At 28.0% G+C, this 27,559-nt stretch overlaps 1 protein-coding gene across 1 annotated transcript; it reads right to left on the reverse strand.

Moving 5' to 3' along the window:
* LOC107454912 (furin-like protease 1, isoforms 1/1-X/2) lies at positions 1–27,559 on the reverse strand. The gene is made up of 15 exons (XM_016072255.3): positions 27,012–27,559; positions 22,999–23,097; positions 20,947–21,048; positions 20,061–20,189; positions 18,352–18,428; positions 17,131–17,219; positions 15,689–15,861; positions 14,093–14,305; positions 11,941–12,041; positions 11,760–11,863; positions 9,918–10,035; positions 6,877–7,026; positions 5,477–5,616; positions 3,976–4,149; positions 1–2,521 (listed from the first exon to the last, which is right to left on the reverse strand). The coding sequence occupies exons 1-15, from the start codon at positions 27,189–27,191 to the stop codon at positions 2,388–2,390; spliced, it is 1,983 nt and encodes a 660-aa protein (XP_015927741.1). The 5' UTR covers positions 27,192–27,559; the 3' UTR covers positions 1–2,387.

Here is a 27,559-nt window from a genome sequence, read left to right on the forward strand (position 1 = left end):
TGTGAATAAAGTCAGAAAAGTGAGTATTTTGTTTGACAAGAGAGCACCACAAGGGTGAAAGTAGGTCTTAGTTAAGAATCCCATGGATAGATGACAGCACCACTCATTTGTGAGGCAACTTACTACATTAAGACATAAATCTGAAGAGGAATGAAATTTTCACCAGATCTCTGTACTTATGGTACTGCTCAGTGATCGACCACAGGACTTTTCATTCCTCCTATTTTACGAGCACATAGTATATCACATGTATTAGGTGAGCATTAGAAGAGTCAAGGATTGAACCCCAGTCCCTCCAAACCAGAGTCTGATTTTTTAATCACTCGCCTTCAGTCATGATAAATCATAATGATTTTTTGAAAGCCATACTTTGTTTTTTAAGCAAATGGAACCAAAATTTCAAATTAACTTTGCACCTTTGTATTTTTAAAGTAGTTACAATAATATTAAAATAAAACACAAGGTTTATTAATTCCCAAATTATATTACACTGTTTGTCATACAAGTGATTTTTCTACTAATTTTAACTGGTGAATTTCATATGATTATTTTGCTTTCTCTATAAGCAAATCTTTGATTTGGCACATTAGAAGAGATTTTGTTTCTTTCTCATTTATTTAGAGAAAAAGTAAATTTTGTATATTTGATACTTATATATCTGTTTCAACTAGATCATAAATATAAATTGAAAGAGAGTACTTTGTTGTCTGTGAGATGCTTTGCTGAATTATTACTGTTGAAGTGATAATTCTTGCTTATTGTAAAGCGTAATTTATTTATTTTTTAAAAAGAGAAGTTACTGTATGTAAAAATGCGAAAAATCAATTTAAAAAAAATTAACTACTGATTTTGATGCCTAAATGAATAAATAATACTACCTCAGAAGTGCTAATTGGAAGAAAAATAAAGTGTGTACTTTTTCCACTTCAGGTGAAACACCAATGATGTGTAAAAATATATATATCTTGTCTGCATATTTAGAAAGAATGAAGAATAACAACACCAATATGAAATTAAGAGATTCCAAAATGGCAAGAAAGTGACAATGTAGAAATAAATTCAGATCAAATAGCTCCTAAAAGTGTATAAGATAATGCAAGTGTAAAAAAGTGATCATATAAATATGTTGTATAATCTATTGGTTAAGCCATATTGGTTTAAATGGCAATCAAATGCAAACATGATATTCCCTATTTAAAAACAATAAAAAATAAAAATAATATGCACATAACAACAAAAAAACATAACCCTGAGAACACAAAACACTTACTTAAGATACATGTTAAAGATTTCAATAAATAAAAAAAATTTCAAGCAATGTAAAAGATAATATGATAATACATTTACAATTAGGTAATATTAAGTAACTTTCAAGCACTAAAACTCATTTGCAAATTAAATCATAGTAAATATCATTTAAAAACAGAAAATAACAACAACAAAATTATTTTGATGAATAAATTCCAGATGATAATAGTAACAAATCGATACCAAAAGTCATGTAAAAATAAATAAATAAACATTTATTTTGATAACTGTCAAAAAAGATCTGTCAATAATTTAAAACTTATTATTCTGCAATTGGCCTTGTACAATGCACCAGATCAACTGTTGTTTAACTGGCATGTAAAATAAATAAATAATTTAAGATGTTAGCAATCACGGTTCTTAATTGATAACATCAATTAAAATAGAGAATTGAAAATTATTTCTTTTTCAGCTTGTTTCAATCACAAACCCTAATTGTTAGCATTATATGCAAAAATAAAATTGAGAAAAATTTTGTTAGACTTCCTTACTGATTGCTTTTCCCAACTGATTGATACCTTAAAAAAAAAATTTCAAAAAAAGACAAGCAGTCAATTTGAAACTCATTAAATGTTAGATATTTTCAGGTGAAACTGATATCTCACTAGCAAGCAAAAAATTGAAATAATTTTCAATATGTTGAAAATCATTGTTTTTAATTGGTAACAGCAGATCAAAAAGATAATTAAAAATGACTTTTTTTTTTCAACTGCTATCAAAATTCCTATTTGTTAACATAATGTTCAATAATAAAATGGAGAATAATTTTTTTAGATTTCATTAATTAAGCTTTTTTAATTTGATTAAATTTTATATTCAATTGGTACCTTTAAAAAAAAGATAAACAGTAAATTTAAAACTTATAAAATGTTAGACATTTGCAGTTACAACTGATGTCTTACTTGCAAGAAGAAAGAAAAAAATATCTTTTTTCAATGTTAACAGTCATGGTTCTTAATTGATAAGAACAAGTAAAATGGAGAATTAAAAATTATTTCTTTTTCAATTGTTATCACAATTCCTAAATGTTGACATTATGTACAAAAATAAAATTGAGAATAATTTTATATCATAGTTCATTAATAGTGAAGGAAAATAAATGCACATAATAACAATAGAAATGCATTAATCACTTCAAAACGTAGTTCAGTTCCGACATTGCTTTTAGATTTGTCGACACGTGTAGTTCCATATTTCTTAGAGGACATAACATCTGTAAATAAAGATAAAATGTTGTAATGTAAATTAATGTTGTATAATTTCTAACATTTCAACAAAAAAAAATTTATAATTACGTGTCTCAAAAATTACATTGAATTTTAAAATGCAATTAAGGAGATGGAAATAGAAAATCAGGGTTTGTTACACATTGCTTAGGAACTTATACTAACAAAGTTTCAAAATAAATTACAAAGTTGGTCAACAAATGATACTGCTAGTTAAGGAAAAACTATTGGCCATTGTTTAATAGTAGTACAAGTACAAGTTAAGTTCATGTTTTTAAACAAAATAGCAAGTTTGAGTCTTAATATTATTTTAGCATTCTTTTCAGTTTGGTTATCAGGTTTTCATTGTGCTTTGAATAATCCTTCTGCAGTGGCTTATTTTTGCTTATCAGAGAGCTCGGATTACTATTTAGGTCAAGGTCTTTGTTCCCTCTATAGCCACACTGTTTCCCTTTTTTTCTGGGTCATTATCCAGTTCTTAAAATCTAGGCACTTTTTAATGATATTACTGAAACTAAAGGGTGGAACCATGAATCTACATCTATGGACATTTGACTAACTGAAACCAATGCATAAAAAATGATCTTGTAAAATCAATGAATAATAATTAGTATTAATTAGAAGCTACATAATCATACACAAAACTGCAAGTCACACATTTATAAAATTCAAAACTATTTAAATTTTATTTTATCCCCAATTTTTGCTGCCCTTCCCAGTAATTTTACATTATTAGATAAAGAAAAAACTTGATTCCTGAAATTTCAGAAAAAGAAAACAAATATTAACCATTTCTTAATATTATTCAGCATCAAAAAAGATGCTATTGAACAAGGCCATTACAACACTTGATAGTCAAATTTTACCACAATCCTGCAATTTCCTAATAATTTTTCACTTAAGTATGAAACGTAAATTATTTTTTTAAAAGTTGATTTTATTTGAGTTGATTTTTTAATGAAGTTTAAATAAATTTCATAAAAGTAAATATACAGAAAAAAAGCATGTGGTTTCAGTTAGCTTGTAAAACACTGATTCGTCTACCCCACATGATAATCTTAATAGTGGTAACATGGGATAAAAATCAGAGATAAGTAATTCTTAAAGAATGTGCAACTCATTTCCACTTCCTCAAAGTAATTCATTTTTGAATAAAAAGAGAGTAAATTCAGTAATTTCTAAAAGTTATAAAAATATATTCCCCAAAAATATTTTTTTTATAGAGATGAAAATTCGTATAAAAACTCTTCAATATTTTTAAATATGCTAATGATTTTGCATTGTTTTCATTTGTACTGTTCTTATTTGGTCACATACCTATTTGAAAAATCAACAAGTTTCATTTGGTAAATAACTGCAATAAAATTTGTTGCTTTCCACTTTAGTCTATTTGTTCTTTATCTTAAGTTACCTTTTAAGTATTTTAACATAAAAAGCTTACCAATTTTGTGTCCATTAAAATATTTTCGTGTTTCCCTAAAAGGAGGATCTTCCAGAGACGGTTCTTTTTTTGGTCGTTTACGTTGACGGTTCAGTTTTCTTTCAAAAATAAATTCATCAGGATTTTCTGTTGTGCCATAGATTACAAGATTCCAATCTTTCAATCCTGCACGTCCTACATTAAGCAGAAAGAAATTTTAAAATGTTACATTTAAATTGGAAAAAAATATTAAACAAAAAGGTTTTTTTTTTTTAAATCTAAAAATAATTATTTATCTGCAAGGCTTTAACAAAAGACATGCCTACTAGAGATGAGCTTGGCTCGCTTTCGGAGGTCCCCATCTGATCAAGCCCAAAAACTTATTATCCGAGCCCACCCGATCCTGAGGTGGACCAAAAATACATCAGATAAAGGCCAAATTTTATGGTCTTATAGCTTGGACTTTCATGTCTAAACAAGGGAATTAGTAAATTAAAAACTTTTTATCTCTAACCTGTGAAAGAAAAAGTAAACCAACTAAAACTCCAAGATGACTAAAACAACAATTAAAAAAAAAGAGTTCAAAATCTTAAGCTAAATAAAAGTCATTTGGCAATAAGCACCAACCTCACAAAGCTAAAGCACCAAACAAAAATAGCAGACACCTGTAAACTTTTATACTTTATAAATTTTACATTTTTTATACTCGATAAACAAAAAATAAGTTTATTCAAAAGTAGTAAAAAAGTTTATGAAAAGTTTATCATAAATCTGAGCCCACAAGAACTTGAAAACTTTCTTCAGTAAACAATCTTGAGCCTGTGTCCTACCAAGGCTCAGTCTGAGATCATCTCATCCCTAATGACTTTCCCACTTAACAGAAGAAATTATAGAGGTTTTAATGCTTATTGGATGCACAACAAAATATAGGTATGCAAGGGAAGTTTTTCCTTACAGGGATTTTGTTATAGATAGTTTTTTTTAATAGAGTTTTCGACGGGACACATTTTTGTTTTTATATGTTAGTAACGTTTAAATGGGATAAGTAAACATTTCCAATAATTGTTCATTGTTTATGAACTTTTATCAAAAACTTATTTTTTTCTATAAAATTATACTTTCGGAAATTACAAATGCTTAAATAACATGTTTAGTAGATTTGCAAGTTTTTGTATAACAATTTTCTCTGAGAAAAAAAGAACTTTTAAATGCAAAAACTGCCTTTAAAATAAATTAGTCATATTTTTGATAAAAAATAGGGATATAAATTTTTTTTTTTTTCAAAAGAGTTTGAAGGTGACACATAACTTAGAGGGTCTTCCTAAATACTAGATAGTATTGAGACCTATAAACTAAAGGAGTTCAGAAGATGGCAAGAGATAAACTAAGGAGACTCCCTAAAAATAGAGTGGGTTATGACATGCTAGGATTATGTAATAATATGCTTTCAGAAAAGTCATAAATTTCACTGCTCTTACAATGCTATTGTATTGAATAACAGTCATTTCTAAGATAAACATACCTCCAGTTCGTCCATCATTAGAAACTTCTAACTTCCACAAGCCATTGGGATTTTCTCCCCACATATGTACACTCATAAAAGGCCAGTTGTTAAATCCCCCTCTAGTTGTATCAGGAGGACGTTGAGCCAACAACATGGATCTATAAAAACATCATTACTCATATTATATAAATATATATATTTATAGTAAATTTATACTCAGTTAATAAACTAAACTGTTAGTTTGAATGAGACTAAAACGCAAAATTATCTCTGGTACTCAAAGAATTAGAAAACTTTTGAATATTTTTCTGTTTTTAAAAGTCAATTTGTACAGAGTGTTTCTAAGGTTTTAGTCATGAGATAAATTGTGAAAGGTGATAGAGTTTACAAAAACGAAATTATTTTTGCCTCTTTGTAACTATGTTCATTGCCATAACTATCACAAAATGCATCTTTGCAACTATGTTCATTGACACCACTATCACAAAGTGCTTCTTTACAACAATGTTTATAATAAAGCACATGCTCAGTAGAGTAGAAAGAGTGATTGGTGAACAGTTCTAAAGGTCCCAGATATGCCTGGAGTTGCAACAGATAGTCAAGCAATGAGGAATTAAAACCAAGAAGCTCGGAATAAAAATAGCAGTCTAAATTATATACTCCCATATTTCCATCTTCAAAATTTGTCTTAAAAAAGACAAATTATGAAGATGGAAATATGGGAGTGTTGGCATATAACTATTCATTTGATACTATACAGCATATGAAATATAGATGGCAAGAGTATGCTGCCATACACTTTCGCAAAAATCAAGATTAGTTGGGACCAGTAGTTTTTATTGCGTTAAAAATAATTTAACTGATCTTTCATAAATAAAAGCTTCTAGTTACTTCCATAAGAATTAATTGATGTACAATAAATATGACAATAATTAAACATCAAATCAGTTCAACAAACTGACAACCAGGTGATAGTAGATAACCACTTTAAAATTTAATAGTGCACCATTATGCAAAAAGTACATCTGGTAATGAATGAATAAAAAAGATCTTGCAGAAATTATTATATAAATAAGCAAAGTTTTTCTTTTCAATCTTCATTTCTCTAAACATTTTAGACTATGTATATTTATATAAAAAAAACTACGTTTTAATAGGCTACAGCAGTCCTATAACAGTCGAATCATCTTAAGTGAAAGAAAAGTTATACTGTGAAAAGTAAGAATAATTCATTCAAATTCTAGTTAGATAAACAATATTATGTATTTTCTTAACATAGTACTTATAATACATATCAGCTATCTTCAAAGAAATTAATAAATATAACTGCAGTTATGCAAATCAAACATTTTAAATTTGAACTAATTAGTATAAAACAGGACTACCTCATATATAATTACTATCGAATTACTAATTACCTTGTGCCCATAGGAGACGTGACATATATGTGCAGTTCACCTCGCCTGGACGCAGTGACTGTTATTCTAGCCTGAACATGTTCTATGTATCTAACTTGAGAGCAATTTGCAGATAGATAAGCTTCCACTTTACTTCGAGGATGAATATGTCTAAAAAAAATTACAATTATTAATAAATATTTCAATAAAAAACAGGAAAAAAATCTTAAATTATGTGTGTATTTTAATTAACATATGAGTAATCCAAAGAATACTTTAAAGGAAGAGAATTTTTTAATGTTCTTTTAGGTACAAAAAGGACGAGAATTTTTTAATGTGCTTTTAGGTACAAAAAGGTTGAGAACTCCTACATTTCAATATCTGCTATGTCTCTACAGAAGAGTTATAAGTTGCTTCCTATACAAGTAATATTATCAACTTTTTGTTAATTAAAAGAAATCTCTTTTAAATTTAAAGACATTATTAACATTTTTTTTTAAAAATCAAATATAGTGTTTCAATTTTTAAAAAAATATGAAACATGAATGATAAGTATAACACTTAACTCAAACTAAACTTTAGGGGGGGGAATGCTACATTCCATCAAAAAAGTTCTTTTTTTTTTCTCTTTTAAACTATGGCAAGAGTTAAAGATTCTCCATATTCCAGATTTCTAATTTTGTTTCCTTGAAAGCATATTACATAGTTCTAAATAATGTAATTCTCATAACATTATTGAATTATTAAAATTACACACACTTAAATAATACAAAATATTATATGCTTCAAGTCTAATTTTACACAATTGCATCTCCTTCCATTTAGTTTAATAATGATTTTAAAAAAATTTCAAATAATTATAAAATTAAATGTAAGAAAAATATTAAATAATTAATAAAAACTACTTTTTGTAAGGAACTATCTTTGATCTATAACTGTGTGGAAAGTTTTGTTGAGTTACTTAAATAATTTGAGGGACGAAGTAAACTATGTTGAAAAGTAATTATGTGGCACAAATTTTTGAACTCTCTGTTCTCACTAAACCTAGGACCATTTTTACCAGATAGCAACTATCCTTGTCCATATTTTAAAGCTCAAAATTGTAAATATGCATAAAAAAAAAGAAAGAAACGATAGTTAATTATAATTTAATTAAATAAGACTTTTGGTTCAAATTCCCAAAAAGACAGAAATGTTTTTAGTTCACATAAGATATTTTAAATAAGAATAATATACGCTAGCAACAATTTGTGATGAGTTCTGACGGTCTGTGACCTAAACTTTTGAAAAAACTGAGAAATTTTAGGCATATTTTCAATTTTATTGCATTATAACATCTAAATTCTACACAAAGTTTTATTGGTTTCCCCCCCCCCCTAAAATGCCATAAAATTTTAAATTGTAGAAAGACAAAGAAAAATAATAAGTGCGAAATAATTATGAATATCTATAAAGAAAATTGTCATATTTATATAACACTGAATTGTGATTTACTTTATGAATAAATAGATTTTTTTTTATAATGAAACATATAAAGTTAGCATTTAATGCATAAACTTTATGATGCACTTGAGAAAATATTAACAATGTCAAATTTCTATTTGAAAAAATATTCTTTTAAAAAGGGGTAATCTTCTTTCTACCATGATTTTAATACAAAATGTATTTCTATGATGAAAATCAAAATAAGGTTTTTATATTTTGATTAGATCTTTGAAATGTTTATCGGGTTATCTGTAAACATAGTGAGAACCATAGTTTAACGGAATTGCAAAACAGAATCTGTTGTTATTATTATTTGTCTGTTTAATTTTTATTGTGGGGAGTGTTTAAAGAGGCATGAATTTAAGTCACATTATAAGATAAGTCAGTAAAACCATTATCATAATTATGTGCTAAAACTGTTCTTACTCCTGGTTTTTATATCATGTCTTTAAAGAAAACAAAATCTCATTAAAATTTACTCTGGTTTTTTTCTTATTGCTGTGCCTTTCTTTGAGACTTTATTAAGTGATAATCAAAGAATACATAGGTGTTTTCTTTAAATATGTTATAATATTATATTCTTTTTTTTAAAATAGTACCTATATTTGAAACCTTAATATTTTCCTTCAAACATTAGACGAAGCAAAACAAACGTTTTAGAATTTAAGTATTAGAGTATATTTTTATAAGTATTAGTGTAGAAAAACAGTCCCATTACACATATTGAAATTCTATACTCTTCTGCCACCGACTACCTCAGTTTTCCTTTATAAAACACAGAGAGCCAAATTAAACAGTCAAATAACATAGCAATATAATTTGTCAAAAAATTGCAGAAAAACAGTGTTACAACTGGTTTTGAACTTTGTTTGTACCTATGTGTAGAATTTAGCAAAATTTAAAAATTAAGTTCTCCTTGGCAGCACAATATGACACTCAGTAACCTTCATATGTTTTATTTGGAGGGATAGTTTTAGGCTAAAAACATTTAAAAATAAGTGTAACACTTTTTTTCAACCAAAGAGAAAAAGTTTGCTCACTTATGACCACTGATTCTGATTAAACTGTTTGATCAAACTTAATGTGCAAGGATATCATCCTTAGCAAAATTATATGCTCTTTCATTTTTGTGTATACAAAATTTTGTGTAAGATCTAGATGCTGTAAAGAAATAACCAGAAAAAAAATGCTTAAAACTTTGCAGATATCTGGCTCTCAAAAGTTTAGCTTACATCAAAAACCATCAAAGACTCGTATTATTCTTATTTGAGATGCCCTATGAGAAATAAAATCCTTTTCAGCTTTCTGAGTATACATTAGAGGCACAGCATTTTTTCAGATCTAATTTAACTGGGTTATCTGAAGAAGTAGATTTACCTGTCTTATTTCATAACTTAAAATTCAATAAAAACTTAAGAAATGCATATTGAAGGTTTCCCCCTTAAATTATTAAGATTTCATGTTTTCTTCTCAGAAAATCTGATTATTAGATTATTTTTTAAGAGATTCAGAGTCTTTTTTATATGAACAAATACAAATCATAAACCAACATATATAAATCATAAACTGGTACACACTGGTTTAGATTGCGTCCTCGTATTTCACAAATCTTTTGCTCAGGAACAGTCATCCACATCCGAGCCAATCCAACCATAGCTCCAGCATCCATCATTCCATATCCAAATGAGTGACTCACTACAAATAATATAAATACTTTAAAATTAAATAAAATTGACTATTTTGAATATATTATTCATTTTAATTCTGAAACAAACTGAAAAGATAAGTCAGAAAGTATATTGTCCAGCAGTGCATTATGTCACTCGGTTAAATGCATATTTAAGCACACAGTCTCCTAAAGATCTAATGGTATAAATTTACAGTTCTGTGGTTACATTAAAATTTTGGTTTTGGAAAGGCTTATTTATATATTTTAGTCTTGAGCAATTCTGAAAACAAAATCTAACAAAAAATCACAAATTGTTTTTTTTTTTTACTGGAATCAAACTTATGTTTTTAATGTGTCATTATACTAAATAATTATTGAGAATGAATTGCTTACTACCGTTCGACAACTTGAATTACAAAAATTAGTCTTCTTTTTTTTAAAATTTAATTTTTAATTTGCAAACAGAATCAACAGAGAATTAGTTACAAATTCCTCTTTCTGTTTCAAATAGTTTAAATATTTTAAAAGTAACAAAGTATGCAATAAAAACAATGATTTTTACGGCAAAATAATTATATTTTGCTAAAATAATTACATAATATAATTATAATTTTTTTTTCATTAACTAGTTGATGAAAATGTAATGTATGAAATGTAACATGCATGAAAATGTAAGTAACAACATTTTATACAAATAGAAGGGGGTCAGTTAAGTTTAATCAAATTGAATGTAAGATTGGGTAAATAATGCAAGAGATTGTATGGTTTAAGGAATTTCCCAAAGACGGCTGTAGTAGGAGGAATTGCTTTAACCATGGAAAAGTTTCCGAAAAGCGTAGTTGATTTCTAGAAAATTAAAGGCTGAATCTAAAACCTTTGTTAACAGCAAAAACTACATGTAAAAACTAAAATTCCAATGAATTTTAAATTAATAGTGTAACTTGTAACTATTTTAACATCTGAGCAGAATGCTTTAATGTATAAAAAAATACTATTAGAAAAATACCAACAAAATTTTAAATTGTGTAAAAAATTTAAAATTTAAATGAAAAGCACTTTATGTAAAATTAATCAAAAAGATGGGACATAAGTACTTTCAAGGAGCAAATCAAAGCATTTTAAGTTACAATTTCAAAATAATAGGTCACAGTTAGCATAACAGTTTCAGAATAGTCTCTGCTTTTAGTATATATATAAATAATAATAAACCTTCAGAAACATCTGATCTTAAATGTTTGCAATTGATTATTTCTGAGTTAAAATTATTGAAAATCAGTACGGAATTGATTTAAAAAGAAAGCACTATTTTATTACAGAAATGTTTTTCAAAAAGAAATAAATATATTTTCACTGAGAGTTTCTAACTGTCTAACAAGTGTTTGGAACATTTTCAATGCTATAATTCTTTCACAGTTACTGTTATGCTAAGTAATGAGTATCTCAAATTGAAAAACTTAGTAGTATTTGAAGATAGATAAGCAACATCTTTGAATACAAATAGTTTATCAGATTTCGGAGCATGTGCTTGACATTAAGAATAAAACAAGAACTACTTTAAATAAGGCGTTTCTAACAGCAAAATATATGTTGTAAATAGTTTCTAGATGTTTCTGTACATTCTAAACTAGTTTTCTAAAATTTAAAAAAAAAATTGCTTAAAGATTTTTTTGACTAAATTCTACAATTTATTTAGAATAAGAAATAATAATAGAACAAATATGGTGCAATAATGAGACGAACAAAATATTACCATTTCTCCCAACACCATTAGTAACCCAATCACGAGCAAAAAGGTTTGATGGATTAGCCGTCCTCACAACAATGTGCTGCATATCACGCCATGTTAGTTTTGGGCTAAAAAGTAAATATGAGTGCATATTGAATAGAAATATAATATCAACAGAATTACATGATACTGAAACCTAACTTACTTTGCATCGAGTGTAAGTGCACATATACCAGCAGCAAGAGGTGCAGATGCAGATGTACCAGTATGAGTGGAAGTACAGCCATGATGCAAATCAGTTGTCACCTTGAAAGAAACAATTTAAATCTATAAACATACCAGCATTATAAGATAACATTATTACATATTTAATAAATATACACAAAGGATCTTCTTTGGAGAATCATTTAATCATATAAGAACCACCTAAAAAGTTCTGTAAATTGCTGAATATCTTACATGCAACGCTAGTTTAAAATGCAATTATGTGCATGCAAAAGAAAATCCCTCAGAGAAGAAAGTAAGAAGCTGATGAAGATGAGACTGCTGCAAGCTGTCTAATGGTGTTGTGTGAAAACTCAAGTCAAATTAAAATAGAGCAACTAATAAACATAAAGTTTTGTTAAAAAATAGGTAAAATGGCTGCAAGGAATTTAAATATTTCATGGTAGGTTACAAAAATTAAAGAGTAGATAATATCAGGAATGGTCAGAAATATGAAGGAAATCTGAGGAAAGAAAAAAATGATAAATAACTGATTGAGGAAGCGTGCCTATACTTGGGAACTGTGAGGATGACTTATAAAACTGTAGGAGATTGAAAAACTTGGAAATGGATGTATATAAGAGTAATGATGGGATATGAGAGTTAATTTTTAAATAGCATAAATTGCTGTAAACCTTCACAATGGCTTAATTCTGTTTTGTTTCAATAAAGTTTTAAATTTGCTTCACATTTAATGAATTTATCTGGATCATAAAATAGCACTAAGAAAATTTCTTAAACGGTTAGCTTCTGTTTTAACAATGTTATCAGAATTGCATATAGTGTTGGTTCAGGTGCACAAAATGCATGTCATAAACAGAAAATATGTTTAATAGGTCATACATTTCTTAAAGAAAAAATAAATCATTGATGATGAGTCATAATTGAAATGATTCTCAACAAAGGGATGATCCACAACAATGAGGGAGTGTCACAGATGCTGATGATGATCGGCAATAGAAATCAGAAAATTTGAGAATAAAATATGTTAGCATCATCATTCACAAAGATTTGAATGAAGACAAAATCTGTCACCATTTTATGCAACACTAATTGAAGACGTTGAGCAACAATGCTCCAATCAATTCAGGTCCTCACAGCACCCATTCCAATAGATTTACAAACAATGTCAAAAGTATATTGTGGTGGCTAGCTTGGTTAGCAGGGTGCTGGACTCACGCTTCTGAGAACGGGAGTTTGAATCCAGACTCCAAATGGCAACTGGTGCACGTTAAATCTGTTGGGTCACAAAGTCCTCCATGTTCCCATAACAAATCAATACCTCTGGGGGTTCTGAACTGGAGATTGGCCGCTCTCTGGTTCAGGTTAAAATTACGATTTGTGCATGTATGAATGGGTTCACCATATAAATGGGTGTGGCAGAAGTCAAATTCTTGGTCATAGATGGCGCCACTGGAAAAACAAGAACATTGGCATTCCCTCTGCCTTAATGGCCAACAACAACTAATGTTGCTTTGAAAGTGAATAAAGATATTTTGTTCCCATTTTTTGTTTTACACTTTAATTCACTGAACTTAATAGATGCAGCTTGTATCATAATATTAGTTGATAAGAGCAAAAGTAACACACGTTCCTATTGGTACCCCACCTTTACTCAATTTTTCAACTTTCAGCTTTTAAGTGGAACTAGTTGCTTCTTTAGTTTTTCTCCGTTTTATTTGGGGAGAAAAATTCAATGCATTGGAAAATTATAATTTTTTTTTTTAATTTGTTAATAGTTGCAGTATACAAAAGTCAAAAAGAAATTTAATACAAAATATATTAACTAAATTTAATCACATAATTACATACAATATATTTAATTAAATACAATATATCAGAAGTTGACAAAACGCTAGGTGAAATGAGTTCATTTAAAATTAAGCATCAACGAAATTAATGTTGATGAAATTTGTTCTTATAAGAACAAATTAAAATTGAATATTTGAAAAATTTATCATAGAAAATATAGGTTATACTATGTAATACTTTCAATTATGCAATTAATGATAATTCTTTGCACACTAAAGACTTTCTAATCTTGGGTTTTAACATCTAAAATAACATAAATGCTTAGGAGAAGATAAACTCACCACTTGTTTTTCACCAGAGGATCCACTGCTATATGTAGTGGCAAGAGTGGAAGAGCACGCCTCACTATACCAAGGCACCAGACCATGCTCAGTAGCACTACTAATGGACAGAGTATAAATGGAATTTGTATAACCATCACAGTTACAGTTATCAAATTCTCTACCACCATTGCCAGATGCCCAAATGAAAATTGAGCCAAGTCCACCTCTACCCTAATGGGAAAAAATACAAGAGAATTAGGTGTAAAAAAGAGATCATTCAACAATTTAAAAGTAATAACTTTTGAGCTTTCAATAAAAAGCCAAAATTTTACATTTCATGCTGTTATGAACTAAATTTAACTTTGTGAGACAAAACAGCTTTTTTTTCTATTTCTGTAGCAGTTACATAATGTAATATGTCATTGAACTTCTGTGCTATATCTTGTTCTGTTCATTTTTTGACACATTGATTACAGTCATATAACGACTCCTATTCTCCAGATGAAAAAGAAGGTCATAACATGCAGTCTTTATATGGGCAGTGCACTAAATGACACTTAATATTTAATTATATCTAAAAATTACCAGTCTAGTTTTAAGAAAATTTGAATCAGAATTAGATAACTTTCAGAACATTTAATTATTGAATTAACATGCTTTTTTTTTTCAATGTTAACATAAAAAAACCTTTAACATAAAAAGTACTTTTTAAAATACTTTATAGGAGGAAATTATGCTTTAAATTGATGGCTATCAGCGTATCTGGATAGTAAAGCTGATTTGTGCATGAAATTGCTTACATTGTGACAGTCATGGCAATAAACATGAAATTACAGAGCCTTAACTTCCATGACTCCGGCCCACAACAGGGCACTGCGGAAATTATTAGGTGAAAATTTTATTTGAAATAATGATTTGATTTGAGCCAGACAATTTTTAAAGAAAACATAAATCAAGATAACTGCAAAGGACCTAATTATTTGTTACAAAACAAACCACAAAAAGGGACTAATATTTTTTTTTTTAAAAAGTGAATACAATTGTCAAACAAGAAAAGTAGGATTGATAAACTTAAGCATTCTTTGGAAAGAAATTTACACTAACTCTGAATGCATTCATTTAGACTAATAAATGCATAAGGCACTTCAGGCCAATTTGCACATGGCAGAACAATAACCAGCTTTGATTATCAAAACAATGTTACCTATATTTTCCTAACTTTTGTACCATAAATCTCGATCAGCTAGTCTAAGAATCTGTATCTTTTTCCATTCAAAGAAGTTTCAATATATTTCACACTTAATGTGCCACATACAAAGTGTCACATTTAATGTACATTATTAAAAGTAATGTGATTTAAATAACTTTTTTCAAACTTATTCTAAATCAAACTAAATATATTTCGGTCACAATATTAGAATAAACTGTACATTGTAGATGTTCTAATAGGTACAAAAATAATATTGCACATGTAATAGCAATTAGATCTTTACGTATTGGTAGTCATAAAGAAAGGGTCGTTTAATGAGGGTCATACTAAAGAACTCAGATTGGATTAAGATTGCTTTCTCTTAAAAAATAAATAAAATAACACTACATAATACCACTACTTACATTTTCAACTCCTTCTTGAAATGCTTGGAATGCTAAATCACTGGGTCCATCAACAGTTTTTCCATTGTCATCCGGACCCCAAGATGCACTATAAATATGAATATGTTGGGAATTATGACTCAGTGATCGAGCTTCCACCGCATCTGTAACATCGCCATCCAACATTCGGATTCCTAAAACAATTATTTCTTTGTTAATAGAACACTTGTAAACTGATTTCAAAATACAGAATTACGTTGAATAAAATAAAATTACTTAAATTTTAGAGTGAATCTTTAAAGTTTGCATATTTGTAGTTCAAAAACTGTCCATACAGTAGGCTCCTAACTATTTGGACTAATATGGTTGAAGGATAGGCCGAATAACAAAATAACCCGTTAAGACCAAGTTCCACTTGGTGCCCTTTCTCCCATTTACAAACAAAAAACATGTTACACATTTTAAGATAAATAAATAAGACAACGATAGTTAATGTTTATTAATAAATTACACAAATGAGAAAATATGACTAGGAAGAGCAAAAATGTACAAAAGAGTGCATTAGCATTCATCATTATTTCCTCTTTCTCTCTAATGACAAGTTTTACTACAAATCAGTTACAAATTACCTCATTTTTTACAAGGCTGGAAAGTATGAAGGACAAGCCAGGTAGTTGGGAGTCTACTGCATTTTGTTTCAAATATAGAATTACAATTTCACTGTTTCTTCCATGGAACTAAAAATATTTACATATTTGTATTATAAGTATTGTCTATATTTTGTCTAAAGCAAGCCAGGTGGCTGAGCCTTTAGTATACCTGACTGCAAAGCCAATGGTGGAGGGTTCAAACTCCACTATAGGCATTATTGTTTCTCTCTGTGTGTTGACCTCAGTTGTGTGATGTGTAAATAAATGAGCTGGTGGCAGTGTTGAGTGGGTAAAGCTGCTCATCTCTGTGACTTATGTTCACAGGTGCTCATCAGGTAAAATTAAATGAGCAACATTTTTGTCAAGTTCAGTGTGTGCCGTTAGAACAAAAAATATTTTGTTCCAAGTTAAGATCTATCCATTAGGACATAAAACTTAGTCTTAAAGATAAAAACTAATCTAATACTAGATTATTAACTCTAGCAAGTTTAAGAAGCATAACACTTATAACATTTCCTGAGCTTGTAAATGTCAGTTTTTATAAAAAGGTGTCGGCATATTTGTATTCCTAATCATGTCTATACTTTGTTTCAATTCATTCTAGCATAAACTTAATCTAATACTGAACCATAAACTCAAGCCAGTTTTGAAATGTTCTGTTTCTAACATACCAATTTGGTAAAGCTACTAAGCAATACAGCTCCTAATCTATAATTTGGTGAAAAGAAATAAAAGAAACCTAAAAATGCAGGAGACAAATTATTAGTTGCAGAATATCACTCATTAAAGTTTAGTTAAATGCTTATAGCTTACCACCAACACGAGCTCCATAAGCGATTCCTACAGAACATAGGCTATTATTCGCACTGGCAGCAACTTCTCCAGCACATCTTGTACCATGTCTAAAATAGATTTAAAAAAATGTTATTTCATAATGTAATGATCAGTAACTGCATTTTATTTGAGAAAACATTTTACACTATTATCCATCTAAATAAATCATTCGATAAATATGTAATAATTAATTTTTCTATGGTATTTCTTTTCTCACTTTTATTTACTTATTTATTTTTCACATGGATGTTGAGCCAGTTTTGCTGCAATAATTTTCAAAGTGAAAGCAAGATAGAAAAAAATTATATCTTAAAATTTAAAGAATATTGGCAACAAAACAACAAAATGTGTTGTTTGATCTAGTAAAAATTTGTCCAAAAAATCAATCAGTAAAAAATTAGCAAGAGTCAAAAAACATTTTGTTCAAAATGTAGCTATCATTCCAACAAAGCCAATCAACTTTCAGTGTCAATGTCTAGAACACAGTCTAGAATAAGTTTATTTAAATGAATTTAATGATTCACATTTAGCAGATAAGTCATTAGCCCAGATAATTGCAAAATGAAATAAATCTGAAATAAAATTTTGTAAGCAAAAAAAAAATATTTAAGAAGCAGATTTTTGGCATGGAATACACAAAGTTAAGCATAAATGAATGATGGGATTTTTAAATAATTAAATTTTTGAAACTACTACACACGTTACAATAAATGAATTACAAAATTAAAATTAAAGGAAAATATACCAATTTTTTTTTTCAGTTCAATATGTAATCCTTTTGTTAAGAAACAAATATCTAATCTGCAAATTAGTTTTCACACATTTTTCAGCTTTACACAGTCAGTACTTAATGTTGCAAAAAAGCATTTTTTATGTCCTAGCAGTGTTTTTGGCAACAATTTATGATCTCAGTATTAAATAGTGCTTAAGAGTGTGCTTGTTACAAGTGATTTAAATTTGATCACACAGCCATCAAGAGCCTTAATCTTGCGATAGTGAATTTCTTTTACGAAATTATATCAAATATTTGTAATTAAAAAACAATTTTTTTTTCTTCCTTAATTTCATTTACTATTTATTGTAATATGCGTAGCAGTTTCCAAAATAAATACAATGAAATAAAATGGCGCAATCTTCCTTCATCATGCAAACTAAAGGTAAGTTTTTTAAATTATATATATCCTAAAATGAATGTAATACCTGTTTGAATCTAGCTTATCGTATCGAGGTTGGGGATCAAAATCATGATCATTGATATCACAGCTAGCATCGGGATCCTAAAAAAGGAAATAAATCAGTGATAAATTTATTATCCATTTTAAATAGTAATTATTATCCAATATTGCTGCCTCCCACTTGCATCAGAATTCTACATTTATAATTTTTCCATTTAATTTCAGTTTTTTCAGTTTTTAATTATAAATCTAATTACATGTTTTAATAAGAAGCATCAAGATATGTGGAGGTTTTAGTAGTCATCATTAAATTAAAAAATACATCAATAGGCAACAGATTGGGCAAGTAACAGACCAGGCAAGACCAATAGAGGATTGGTATTTCCTTAATTCTCCACAAATATATAATCTAATATATATAATATTGCTTAATGTATAATAATAATTTAAATCATCAATATTCACACAAAGTTAATTTTACAACAATAACTAGACTGTTAAAATAATTTTTTAAACAAAGCATTTTACTTCGAAATTGAAATTATTGAATGGGTATAAAGTATTAGAGGCTCTAAAGTAATTGTTTATTACATTATTTCAGAAACATATAGTTTGCATTTTTTAATCTCAAGTTTTAGATTTCTTGATTAACAATTGAATCACTTGAAATATTTACTATTTTCATGACCTTTTAACATTAATAAAAATAAAGATCATTATAAATGCTCATAAAGAATTTTAAGACAGTAAGATAAAAAACTATTCTGAATTCATAACATTCTAAAATATAACATAGTTTTCATATAGAGAAGAAGAGGGAGAAAGACCCTCTTCTTTATAAATCCATTTTGACAATAAATACAAATTTAAGATATAAGACAGACACATTATATATGCCATCTTCATATTTGCATCATTTAATTTTGCATTTCTTTAAGAATGTTTCATTTTTTTACTCGATCATCGGTAATTAGTGTACAAGATAATTGATCTCAGAAACATTTAAAATTATTTTATTGCTTTACAAGGATTCTATTATTTTTAATCTCAAAATCTTTTTATAAAAGGAAAAACCATTTTAATGCTTTTTTTTCTTCATTTTAATTGTTTGAAACAATAATTTATTAAAAAAATCAAGTGATTATTTGTTTGATGTAAATTGTGAAACCCTGTTACAAAAAAAAAAAAAAATGAGATTGCAGCTTTTTTGAAACAGGCATCAATGAAACCAAATGATGAATAAATAGAAAAAAAAAATAGAATTCACTGAGATTTATAATTTTTCCATAGTTATGGAGTAATTTTTAGAACGGATTTAAAACTGAAATAAATACATAAAACAGAAGTAATTTCCTTAGTAAAATGAAATGATATAGCAACAATTTACTTTTTTAAACATTAAAATAATCTTCAGAATATTTAATTCACGTTAAAACTCATATAAGTGTAGGAAACTTTGCTTAAAAATTTATCGTTGAAAAGAAGTTCATACCTATGTAATAATTAAGTAAAAAGATATTTCGTAAAATGAAATCATGTGAATTAATTAGTGCTACTTGTAAAAATTAGGTTACATTTCCATTTTCAATAGAGAATCTAAAAAATATTCAAGGTTTCAAAATCAAAAAAGGATGAAAAAGATTTTTATGTTTAATAGATAAATTTTTTGTCAGAAATGTAAAATTGTAATGTACGCAAATTTGATAAAAAATAAATTAAATAAAATGTGCTTACATAATTGAAAACAAGATCGGGGTGATCTTTCTCCAAGCCATCATCCAGAATAGTGACCACTACACCTTTCCCAGTAGCACCTGTGGCCCATGCAGACTGCACATTCATATCAAATCCCCACCCTCTATTCTGCAAATAGAATAATTTCATTGTAAATTAATTAATTGTAAGAATTAATTAATTAATTAATTGAAGATAATTGTAAAAAAAATATAATAAACTGTTTTTTGTTTTTTTTTTTTTTTTTTTTTTATTANTTTTTTTTTTTTTTTGTTTCTTCTAATTTCAAAATTACTTTGTTTTCAGGCAGATCATTGCTTGTGTTGGTCACAAAGTATAAATATTTAGTTTAATGTTGAACATTTTGATTTTAAACTTTATGAATTAAAAAAAAATTCAACCAAATACTAGATAAAAAAAACATTTGTCATGGATAAAAGTTAGGATTCATCATTTTTTTAAACAAAAAACTACTTTGCACTTAATGGGGACTGAAAAGTATATTAAACGTTCATGCTTTCAAATTCAAAATAAAACCTGATAAAAATTTAAGCTATCTAAAATATACAGAAATGCTGAAGAAATGTTCATTTAAATGAACAAAAATTTACAATGTAAATATGGACATCAATATAAAATGTGTGATATAATTGCTATTTAAAAGTGCTAAATAACAACCTATATTTTCAAGAAATTGTTTTTAAAATATAAAATAAAAGTGGTTCCGGAAAGGTTTAAAAATCGAATTTATAAAAAATTCACAGACCTTTATTCCTTTAATACACACAATTAAAAAAAAATTCTAATACAATGTCAATTTATTCAATAAAAATCAATATAAATCCAATAATAATAACTATAAACCAAATAGCAAGAATATATTTACCAAATACCACATTTCAGGCCATTTTGGATCATTTAAATCAGCAGAACCTTTTAAATCTCTTTTGACCCTTTTCTTAATTACTTGTTGGCTATATGTTTTTACCTGTAAAAAAAAATAATAATAATAAAATTTATGTTACTTTTAAATGAAATCAAAAGAGAAAGTCAAAATTACATTGTTCATAATTGTGACTTAATAAAAAACTAATTACAGTAGGGAACCGATTATCCGGAATGATCGGGACCATCGCTATTCCGGATAACTGATTTTTCCGGTTTTCTGAATCACTACAAAAAGCCGTTTTTTTATTGTTAAACCCAACTAAAAATAATTTTTTTTGGAAATAATCTTAAAAAGAAGGAAAAACGATGAAGTAATATACTAATGATTATTTCCAAAATGATGGTAAGGTAAACATCTTTCAAAAAAGAAAGAAAAATCCTAAAATCTTATGAAGAAATGTTTTTTTTTTTTTAAATGACGGGAAAATTTATCGAATTTCGTTCCGGTTTTTTGGTTTTCCGGTTTTTTGGTCTTCCGGTTTTCTGATTTCCGAATAACGGGTTCTGTACTGCACAAACATTTACGCAAACTTAAATTATTGACACATTAATTATTAATTGACTCAAAAGCACGCATATGATCAAAACGATTCCTAGGAAGAACTGTTCAGTTATACTTACTTCACTTATATTTAACTGTTAACATAAAAACTATTCTTAATTTGAAATTAAGTGAATATCAACTTGTAGCATTCAAACTAATTTGTAATTTTTTTTCTGAAATTATATAATTGGCAATCCAGATTATTTTCATGCACAGGATGAACACAGTAGTATTTTTATTTTAGAAAAACAAACTGGGCTGCCTACTAATATTATATATTACTCATTTGGACTACGATGGTTATTGCTTATGCTTACATTTTTTGTTAATATTCTTAAATATTAAAATTAATGTTATTTCTTCGATAATTTTTAAAAAAAAAAAAATTCATTTTCTTTAATGTGCAAGAATCTAAATTAATATCTGATACAAAAAGAAACATTTCAAAGCCCTGATTTGTTATCACATTATACCTATTTTTGAATAACTTTTTCTTTTTAACATGGGTGATAAAAGCTGTCAATGTGTCTGGGTTGGACTAAAACTTTTCTTTTCATTATTTTTTCAAGTTTTTCTTATGCAGTTTTATTTAAATATGCAAGAATCCAAATTAATGTCTAGTACAGAAAAAAAAAAATCATGATTTTGGTTTGTTACCACACTGTATCTATTTTTCGGGAATTCTTTTCTTACCAACAACAGCAATAATAGCTGTCAATGTAATATTTGGGTTAGGCTTGTGTTCACAGAGATTAAAAAAGTGATGCAATGATCAAGAGAGTTTTGCCGTACATTAAAAAAATCAACATAAGCGAAGTAAAAAATTTTTCAAAATTATATTTTGTTTAATCAGTTTTTTGAAATTCTACTTTAAAGTTTATTAGCAAAAGAAGGAAAAAAGTTGTCAAATAATTTTTCTCGAAATCTATTAACAAGCACTTATGTTGTTTCTTCAATTGCAAGGCAGAGTAGGGGTAGCAAAGTTATTGCTGTAATACCTTCACTGATGTTCTTATTTAAGCGCAATTGCTTGGAATTGATATTGTTTTAAAGTTAAAGAATTATCCAGTTGTTTTGATCAATAATGGAGTTTCAAAAGTCAAATAAGAAACCATATGCATAAGCAAATTAATCATAGATGTATTTTTAAAGGTAATTGGGATTGCATATCATAAATTTTAATAGAATACACTACACTAATGGTTTCAAAGGTTAAAACATTACCTGGCAATTCCTTTTTAATTTATTACAAACTGCACAACTGTACAGATAAGCAAGGAATGTTCAGATCAATTTTGTGGGGATGAGTAGAATCTTTGTGTGCCGGGTGCAAGCCTGTCATTTTTAAAGGAGTTTTATTTTGAATTGTGATCCAGAAAGTTGTGTTGATGGTGGGAAAATATGAAGTACATTTAAAAAATATATATATTTAAAAGTGTATCATACCCTTGTATCACTTGATAAAAGTTCATGGTGAGGCAAACTTTTATGTAAGGATCTTTTCACAACTCTTTTATGATGCAAATGATAATAATCCCCAAATATCTAAAAGAAAATAAAAATAAAACATATACAATTTGAAAGATCAAAGTAGTTAGAAGTCTTGTGAGCACTAACTTGGAAGTTATACCAAGAAATCCTTTTTCAATGACACATATTATATAAATATTTATTTTTTAAAACTGAAAAGAAGTATAAATATCCATAATACATTTTTAAAGTTAATATGTCCACTTTTATTATTGCACAAGTTCCTTTATGTTTCTCAGAGTTATGATTGTGTGTTTGGTACTTAGGAGTAGTCAGGAACGTTCCAATGGTTTTAGAATAGCTTACATGAAGTAGTCTGATAAACAGTTCATACAGAAAACATGCAGTGTGAAGCAACAATTTTAACGGAAGTTGTAATTAAATTTTTGTTTTTAAATATAACATAAATAATCTTCAGCTTATTCATTCACAGTCATGATACTATACAGGGATCAAATTTTTTGTCCGCAAAATAATAACTTAATTAAAATACCACAGATAGACCGACATCAAGTAAGATTATGCAGGCTTCAAATTAACTAAGTTTTCCCTCTATATTAAAAAAAAAAAAAATCTGATATCAAAATGTTATTGATGTGCTCATTATCTTATGAATTATTTTAAGACAAATTTTAAAAAATTTTTTCACTGCATAGTTTAAATTAGCAAAAATAATTAATAGGAGAATTATGATGTAGCCATTTATTCTTATGCCTGAAAATATGCAAGTGCAACATGTCTCAATTTGTTTATGTTTGGAATTATTCAATAGTTTATGGTAAGGAATTTTCAATTTTTGTGAATGTAAAGGAAAAACTAATCCTTAAAAATTATGATTTTTGCTACATATTCTAGGCTATGTTATAGGATTGACAATGTTTGAGTTTCAAAATGGAAAGGAACCTGCTGTCCATTCCATTACTAATCAGCAGTAATTATTATACATGGTCAATTAAAATCAGCACAGTATTGACACTAAAAAGAATAAAATATGTACTAAATGAAGAATGCCTTGATGATACGAAACCAAAAGAAAAAGAGCAGTGGATCTTCGACAATGCTAATGCTGCGGCCTGAAAAATTTTGAGGAAAATCTTTGGATCTCTTCAAGAGAATAACGTATGGAGAATTCTTTACAACCACGAAATTTACAAAAAATATGACAAATTCGGTGGGACCGACATTGTGAGAACTATTAAAGCATCACGCATTAGGTGGCTGGGCCACCTCTTCAGAAATTCTGATGCCGTCCCTGCCAAAAAAGTGACTTTTTCCACAATTGAAGGGACGAGACGTAGGGGACGACCACCTACAAGATGGATAGACGACGTTGAAAAGGACCTCAAGCTGTTGGGAGTCAACCGATGGCGGGCCGTCGCACCGGACAGGGCCAGATGGAGGAAAATCTGCGAGTCAGCCTTGGCCTGTGAAAGGCTGTTGCGCTTATGAAGAAGAAGAATGCTGCGGCCTAGATGAAACTTTCCTAAACAGATGAAGAAAGTTTACAATTTGCTTATATGGACAATGCCAAAACTCGAAAAATTGATGCCAGCAACGAAATAAAAAGCATAGAAATGAAGGACAAAGAAAATATAAGTGACTACATAGCAAGAGTTGGTGGACTTATAAACAAAATGTGTCTGTCTAGGACTAGGAATTTCAAAAAGAGAGCTGGTTTACTATGCAGTAAGAGGATTAAGAAGAAAATTTACAAAAATTAGCGAAATCCTAAAAACAGAGAGAGAAAAGCAACTAGACAAAGTTCTCGAAATTCTGAGAGAGGAAGAGAGCATGTTAAAAACAAAAACAGAAAATATTTCACGAAAAAGTGAAGCATTCTACATAGAAACTGGAAATAAAAGTAACACGCCCAATTTCTGTTATATCTGCAAGAAGCCAAATCACATTGCGAAAAACAGTTATTTAAAAAATAAACCCCTTTCTACTAATTCTAACGATCATTTCTGTGTAATTATTTCCTTCGCAACTAATTATATATCACAATTTAACAAACATCATGAGAAAAAGTACTATATTTTTGTTAGAAAAGTTTTGCAATATGTAAATGGTTCAAAAGATAAAATTTTGTTTTATGATAAAGAATTTCGATTTTTAAACTGTAGTACAGATGCAAGTCTGGAAAACGGTGAAGAAGTTATAAAACCTTTTCAGGAAGAGTAATTATTTTAGGTAATTCCTTCATCATGTGGAAAAGCAAAAAACAAAGAATTGTTGGACTCTCAACTCGTGAAGCAGAACTATTTACTATAGCTGAAACAGCAAAATTTCATTAATGCTCCAACTGAAATTTATTCTGATAGACAAGCATCCATTGATCGGTTAAATAATGGTAAATCATCAAACAAAACTTGACATTAAATTTTAATATTTCATTTTGTTAGAGATAAGATTGATGATAAAATTTTAAAGATAATGTATCACCCCTTGGCAAAATTGTGGCCACATGGCGATATTGCAGCAGAACTTTAAAGAATTCTTGCAGAAAGATTTTTCTTTTCAGAAGTAAAAAAAATTGGTTTGCTTCTCTGCAGAAATTTACACATAAATTTTGAATCTCACATTTAAATAATCACTTTTTGAAGAGCTCAATTTAAGGCAACATCGTAAATCCATTATGTTTGTATTTTTAGCAGTTATTGACATTGATTTTAACATAGCTTTTAGATATTCCGATATATTTCAGGAGAGATGGTAAATTCGAATCGCGCATTCAATCATTTACTTTTTAAGGCAATGATCATTGCTTTTGATTTCCACATGCATATTTCTTTAAAACTCTGCATTTTTTATATGATGTTATTTATTACAACAATCAAATCTTGAAATGAAACATGCATTTGGGTAACTCTTTTCCGAAGAGTCTGATTCGCATGATCTGGTTGTAGATCTGTTTTTCAGTAATAAGTGCTTTGGATTTCATGATATTTAATTATTTTTTTAATGTAATAATGATTTACAAAATGCAATAAAGGAAAAAATTAGTGTGTCCCCTCCCCCCCAACAAAATGGGAGAATATCACCCATAATATTAGAATCAAAAATATTTTACATATTCAATTAACATACTAAAAAAATTACATTGTTATTTTGTTTTTCTAGACACAGCCTTTTTGTTCCCTTAAATTAGCAACATATATCTTTGTTATTATTGAAAGCGTCTTGCAGAAAAATATTATGGCTAGAAAGTTTCGTCGCAAAAAGCATGAAAAATTTTTACCACATCATAATATTGATGACAATATTTCAGATTTCTTATCAAGATGTTACATTTGATAAGTTAAAATTTGCTTCAGAAAAATTTTTATTTTAAAACTCATTTATGTGGATATGTGATTGTTTTTCCAAAAGTAAAACCCTTTTCGCACAAGGGGAGTGTAGTATTAAATGATTCTACAAAGGCTTTTTTAATGACGCCAGATGGCGCTCTATGTGTTTTTAATTGTATTTTGTATCTTGTTAATAAGTGTTACTTTGTCTTCAGTGCTCTTGGAGTAAACTTTATTACAAAATTAAATTTAAAATTTTGCTCAGCTTATAACTAATTATTGAGCTAATTAAATTATAAATTGCTGAAAAACCAAGTATCATTCAAAAATAAAAGTTTAATATTTTAACTTGTCCCAAAGAGAATTTCTTAATTAGAGAAAAAAATGTCTTTTGTAAGAAGTCATTTCTCTCACATTGTAACTTTTAAATTTAAAGGTAAATTAAGACATTAAAAGACTATATTGGATATAAATTTCAAAAAAATAAATAAATAAATAAAAAAAACAGAAAGATAATTTGCATGTTAAGATATATTTAACACCTAATTCATGTACATTCTAAAATTATTAAACGCTTTCGAAAAACTTTAAGGTAACAGTTTTTGTATTATTAAAAGTCAACAATTTTACTAATTTGCATACATGTCCAAGGTACTCAAATCCATGCTCTTTAGCCACTTGCTTTGCTATTTCAGGACCACCTAATACTTCAACTACGAATTGATGGGAGTAAACATGGAAGCATTCAATGAATTTTATGGCAATAGAAGAAAAGAAAAGCAAAGAGAGAGCTTCAATAAAATATCGCAGATCCATTTTCATTACGTTGGAATAAGATCGGACGAATAAAATTTAATAAATATTCCTTCATTGAATACTAATGTTTGTAAAACATTGTCTGGTACAATGTTGAGACAAGAGTTTCCAAAAAATATAAGCAGATCCCCTGACAAATATGTCAAGGCAAGATGACAGATTTAACAGATCTGTCATTTCAATCAAGATGACTAACACAAAAATAAAATGTGTATCATGATGTAAAGACACATTTTAAATTTTTTTAAAAACTAAAGTAAATAATTAAGGAATTCATTAATAAACAGCTATTGTTTGAAGTATCAAGGTTGATGGCTGTATTATAAACAAATTTATTAAACAACAAACAACTAAATTTTTTGAGTTTCACGTTT

Source organism: Parasteatoda tepidariorum, chromosome 5, assembly GCF_043381705.1.
Source record: "Parasteatoda tepidariorum isolate YZ-2023 chromosome 5, CAS_Ptep_4.0, whole genome shotgun sequence".
Taxonomy (NCBI): domain Eukaryota; kingdom Metazoa; phylum Arthropoda; class Arachnida; order Araneae; family Theridiidae; genus Parasteatoda; species Parasteatoda tepidariorum.

Coding starts and splice junctions, on each gene's coding strand:
- LOC107454912 (XM_016072255.3), bottom strand. CDS start 27,191: ATGAAAATGGATCTGCGATATTTTATTGAAGCTCTCTCTTTGCTTTTC. Junction 14,306..15,688: donor TTCAAGAAGGAGTTGAAAAT/GTAAGTAGTGGT, acceptor TTTTCCCATTAG/GGTAGAGGTGGACTTGGCTC. Junction 10,036..11,759: donor TAATGGTGTTGGGAGAAATG/GTAATATTTTGT, acceptor TATTATTTGTAG/TGAGTCACTCATTTGGATAT.